Source organism: Arctopsyche grandis, chromosome 5 (assembly GCF_051622035.1).
Source record: "Arctopsyche grandis isolate Sample6627 chromosome 5, ASM5162203v2, whole genome shotgun sequence".
NCBI classification, from domain to species: Eukaryota; Metazoa; Arthropoda; class Insecta; order Trichoptera; family Hydropsychidae; genus Arctopsyche; species Arctopsyche grandis.
Genome location: NC_135359.1, coordinates 11,439,417 through 11,444,804, shown reverse-complemented (window position 1 = coordinate 11,444,804; position 5,388 = coordinate 11,439,417). Strand labels below are relative to the sequence as shown.

The 5,388-nt window shown below is 33.8% G+C and overlaps 1 protein-coding gene across 1 annotated transcript; it reads right to left on the bottom strand.

Annotated features, from left to right (window-relative positions):
- Positions 1 to 492: 492 nt before the first annotated feature.
- On the bottom strand, positions 493 to 5,173 carry LOC143912320 (uncharacterized). The gene is made up of 12 exons (XM_077431603.1): positions 5,073 to 5,173; positions 4,845 to 5,004; positions 4,680 to 4,760; positions 4,438 to 4,596; positions 3,980 to 4,125; positions 3,673 to 3,896; positions 3,525 to 3,604; positions 3,222 to 3,448; positions 2,770 to 3,143; positions 2,546 to 2,693; positions 2,324 to 2,475; positions 493 to 660 (listed from the first exon to the last, which is right to left on the bottom strand). Exons 1-12 carry the CDS (start codon positions 5,171 to 5,173, stop codon positions 557 to 559), a joined length of 1,956 nt encoding a protein of 651 aa, XP_077287729.1. The 3' UTR covers positions 493 to 556.
- Between the last annotated feature and the right edge of the window lie 215 nt (positions 5,174 to 5,388).

The window sequence follows — 5,388 nt, the reverse complement described above, 5'->3', positions numbered from 1 at the left end:
GTAAGTATGTATTTATGTATGTATGTTAGTACAATAATATGCCATGAAATATAATATATCGCGGAATTAAGAAGTTTTAGTGTAAAAGCATAATCCAAATAAGAAAAATAAAATATTTTTTTCATAAAACAAATTTGGTTTCAGTACGAACACGAGTATGAAACACATGGAGATAAATACACAAGGCCAAAGGTTATGTTAACGATTAGTGCTCTTCCTGTTGTGAACTTTTGGCCCACGCTCGCCCACTTTACCATATGCAATTTATACGTCACATTTAATTAGTGATGATTATGACAGGTTAACCCTGCAAGTGTTCATACTACGATATTTCAAATTACGAATATTACCAATCAAAAAACTTTCTTAAACACGATAAATGTATTAAAATAATAAAATAAATGTATAAAATTTAAATATATGTATAGCGTTTACAAAAATTCTTAATATAAGAAACATATGAATAATTTAATTTACAAATTATGTCAGTTATTTTCATGATACAACGCCATCTCTTGTTATCTTTTGATATTGATACGATTGGTTTGAAACCATACTAAGTGCTCTTTTCAATATTTGGATCACACATTTTATTACTCAAAAATATATAATGTGAAAAATAATACTGAAGAGTTGCATTTTCTTCCTGAAATTCAGTATCTGAAAATAAAAAATTATTTATAATTTGGGAAATTTCACACGTTAACAAATTTGAGAAAATATTATACACGTATTAAGGTCTGTTCATACCTAGTCAGCACGTACCGACTTCAGCAGGTATCCGGCCGTATGAAAAGTATTCTTTGGTACATTTTGTATTGGTATATTCATACCAACCGTCACGTTTACGCCACGGCAGGCTTACAGCAGTACCCAACATTTCCTGTTCATACCTTACAGCAACATCCGTCAACGTATCGTATCCGTTTTTTTGGCCATCGTGGAAATATACACGCGAATTACGTGCCATGAGTCTGCCGCTTTGCTGTTTTGGACCAATTATCGATAGTGACAGTTGACAGCTGTTCAATTTTTCGACATGGTTTTGGCGCAAATATTTAAAAAAAATTTAAATTTTTTACGGAAACATTTAAAAAAATTTTGTTCATCATCCACACGCTCCTTATACAGTGTCCAAAACTCTCCTTCGGTTTTTCTATTTTTTAACATGGGATGCACATCAAAACGCCTCCGTGCTTTTTTATTGCCTTCTTGAGTTTCTTCTTCCAACAACAGCGCGATTATACATAATTTTTCGTTCGATAAACGTCGAAACATTTTTGCTGACTTGTATTCTGACGCGTAGCTACGAATGCACGTGTATGCATTCATATTGCAAGTACTCGACAATACGACGTAAGCAATATTGCGCCGTATCGTCATGGCCTCTAATGTATAAGTAAGTCGATTTTGCCTTGCACTCGGCCAAAGTGATGTAAGCGTGACGTGACCGCGACGTGTAGGTAGATATGAATAGAAATGTAATAAAATGACATATTTTAAACGGAGTCGTGCAGTGCTGAAGCCGTGCAGTGCTGTTAAGTATGAACAGACCTTAAGTCCTTATAATGATATATCAAAATTATTATTGCGAAAGTTGTACTGAAGAGTTAATGCCGGAAAGGCCGATAGGCGTTGTATTTTGAGCATGTACAAAGTAAACAAGAATACTACCCGCTAAACCTTTCCAGGTAGCACTGAAAAAATATGTATTGAACATGGGTTGTGTAATACATGTCATTTATTTGTCAACGTTTATAAAGACTGGTTTATACCGGAATTTCTGAATTTATACCCATAGCAGAATTTCCCGATGGAGATCCCTAACTGCTGAGTATTTTGGATTGTGGCTTGGCTATTAAATTGTGAGCATTATTACATTTTAACAACAATGAACAAAATGGAACTAGTTTTGGAAAAATACATTCATTAATAGACTGCTTCTGTTTATTTTATATTGTTGCAAGATATATTAGAGAGTCTAAACACACCTTTACAAAACTCAAAACTCAAATCCTCAAAATTCTAAATAATTCTAGTTGGAAATGTTGGCGAAATTTTCAGCGTCGCGGGCTTTCAACAGAAAAGACGTCAGCATTCAGAGGGTTAAAGCGTTCAATTAAAAACACATTTTCAACGAAAGATGGGATTTTTTTTAGAAAGTGAATTCTATCTTGGGTGTCATTTGCGGCATGTCAATCATCAATGACCTAACGATCTTCCAATGAAAATATGTAGAAATAATGAACCTCAAAATGCAGCTGCACTATTTTGTGATGTACTAAAGTTGTGGTTAAAAATAAAATGAAAAAAAAAAAGAAACCTTTTGGAGCAGAAATGCAAGGCGGAAATACTGATTGTTGACTACAGACATAAGTTGATACGGTAGTCTGTATAGGTTCCGAACCCACTTGTGTAGCATTGTTGGCATATGTTTCGCTTTTGAATGAAATTCTGTATAGAGATGGATGTTTGCTAAAAATATAAAAATATTCATAATCATTATACAAACACAACCTGCATATTATATAAAATCAATACATACAATTCCAAATGTTCTCTAACAGTTTTGTACTTTATGGGCATTGTGAATATTTGAACAGGTTCATTGTGCAATTGATCGACAGTTTTGATTGGTGATTTTTCTGATAGGTAAAATTGCAATAGCTGAGTCGTTATCGGTTTCATGGAATCTAAAAAAAATAAAGTTTACTCATCATTTTACATAAAGTACATCTCTAAATAGGTATTACATATGGTTTTACTAACTGAAATCCAATTTCAAGGACATTTGAGATCTGTGCATATGCTCCAGGCAGACATGCAGTTGAGCCAAGCGGGTAGTCTTAAACTTCCACTCTTTTGACGAAAGTTCAATGTTGACTTCGTCACTGAACAAAGGTTGATCCTTCCATGACTGTCTGTCTGTCTTGACCTCGATGTTGTGCTTTTTGAAGGATGCAAAGTTATCTAAAGTCAGATCAGCCATATCATCACACTGGGCTGAAGAGTCTGCGTCTTGTATAAAAGTGCTATCGGTTAAGTTGAACTTTGTATCAAACGGGTTGACAGTGACGTCTCCCGAACCAAGAGTCATTTCAAGCATCGTCTGATTGACAGCATCCTCATTAATCTCAGGCATTCTGTCAAAAAACAAAAATTCAATACACTTATTTTTCAAACGTATAGAGTTAATTTTGAGCCATATAAATGAAACATACTTGTTGGATAGTTTGAGCTTATCGTTGAAAGCTAAAGTGCTATCAACCGTGGCGAATATGTTTGTATACTCCCAACTAGTTTTAGCAATACCCAACTGGCCGATTATGTTCAGAGCTTTAATGGGATTGTTGTACAGTGTTGAAATGGATTTGACGGCTTGCTGAGACAAACCTCGTGCTAATTTCTTAACTAGGCTCCCCAGAAACGTCGTATTGCCAGGATCGATCTGAAAACAACAAATTATAGAAATATTAAAATGATTCTTGGTTCAGTATTAAAATACGAATAGTAAATGTACCAACATATGGTCGAAGATTTCTCTTGTATATGCTTTTTAAGGCAGAAACTAAGAGGGATATGAGGTCTTCAACGGTGTCGCAATCTAGAATCGATTACAAATTTAGTACAGGTGTAAAAAGTATATTCAAAAAGTTCATGTAAAAGTACTACCTCTAAGTATATCCCATAATTTATATGTAAAATCATATGATGAGCCACCGTATAACAATTTAATAAGAGCTGCATCGATACTGGTACAGTCATCGGTTATAAAAATACAACCACCTTTAGGCCCACAAGGAAGTCCGCTGTAAGCTTCGACGTCGTTTAAAAGCTCTTTAAGATCATCCTCCAATTTTACTTGACTTGGACCTTTCCACAACGGATTGTAAGGCCTATAGGTAAAATGAATATTGAATTTACGTATGATCAAATTATTCAAATTCCAGACGAGAAATATAAATATGTACATATTTACCTGATACTGATATTGGAAATGCTATTCGCATTCGCGATGCTTGATAAGTTTATAACAGCATTACTAATACCTTGAATAGCACACACTGACTTCCACAACATAGCTGAACAAAGATTTATTTCATGGCCGACAACAACTTCTTGATGCTTCATATAAAAACAAAACAAAATTAATACTAATATTGTACACATATACATATATGATAGTTTGAAGCCAACTAATGTACTTTCCAGACCACTGTTCTATTAGAGTAGTGAGGTATGCATTTTTTGTCACATAATCTAGACAAATTTGTAAATCAAGTACATACATATCACATTTATTGGGTGAAATTATACAATGTCATTTTTAAAGCGATACCAAATCTTCTCGCAATATTTTAGAAGAGCATTCTGAAAGTATTGGTGGCCTCTGTATTAAATTTCAAATTGCAAATAAGATTTTGTTATAATTTGTACCAAATTCACAGAGGTTTCATGAGCCGGTATCTGGAGAGTAAGACTAGTCCACTTGCATCCCAATTGTGTCATTCCATTATGATTTTTGTTGATTGATTCTGCTGTTTTGGTTCTTCTGCCGGATATTCGATAAACAGCTTCAACGTCATAGAAGTGATGCTAGAATTCATAGAAACTTATATTATACGCTAACATACATTGAACATAAATATAACAGGTATAAAACATCAACTGAAACAAACCAGAGCCGAGAAACTGCCATATATCTGTAAATGTTTTGCTTTCAAATCCTCTATAGATAAATCAGGAACGTCAATTGGTTCCTTAAAATAAATACATGTACATGAGTATATATGATTTTTTTTCAATTTCATAAATGCAAATATTTGCTTAGTAGTAATAATTACCAAATGATTTATAATTGCACGGTCAAAATGATCTTTGTATGAGAGAGTCGCTAGTAAAACGATTTTGGCAGAACTTGAATCTTTGCAAACAGCCCACAGTGGTATACGTTCGCTATCACACAATCCACCATATTTTGTATTGTAAAAATCTACAATTTTTCTGTAAGAACAACAAATTTACACAAAAAGAAAAGATATTTTATACAACAAAAAGGATCTTCAATGAACCTTCCAACTTCGATGTCCAAACATTCAAGATTATTTTCTTCTTGCAACCAATGTGTCGATACATCCATTAGAAATGTGTCTTCGAATTTGTCATATCCCATATCCAATTTAAGTGGGGAGCCCGTTAGTTCAAACTCTGAAATGGTCAACTTCCATTAGAAAATTTGAATTTGCATAGAATATGAGTGACCATAATAGTTTAATCTTACCTGATACAAGTGTTGTTTGATCGCTTCGCTTCTTCGGTGAAAGGAACACGTTATTGCCCTGAAAAACATTAATTCAAAATCGTTTTGAGGTTACGACACAAGAAATG

Bases quoted from the DNA above. Each gene is read 5' to 3' on its own strand.
- LOC143912320 (XM_077431603.1), bottom strand. From the start codon at position 5,173: ATGGGATATGACAAATTCGAAGACACATTTCTAATGGATGTATCGACA. The intron at 2,476-2,545 runs GTATGTATTGAT...TTATATTTTTAG, and splicing joins GTTAGAGAACATTTGGAATT to CAAACATCCATCTCTATACA. The intron at 661-2,323 runs GTTTCTTTTTTT...TTTTATTTTCAG, and splicing joins TTGCATTTCTGCTCCAAAAG to ATACTGAATTTCAGGAAGAA.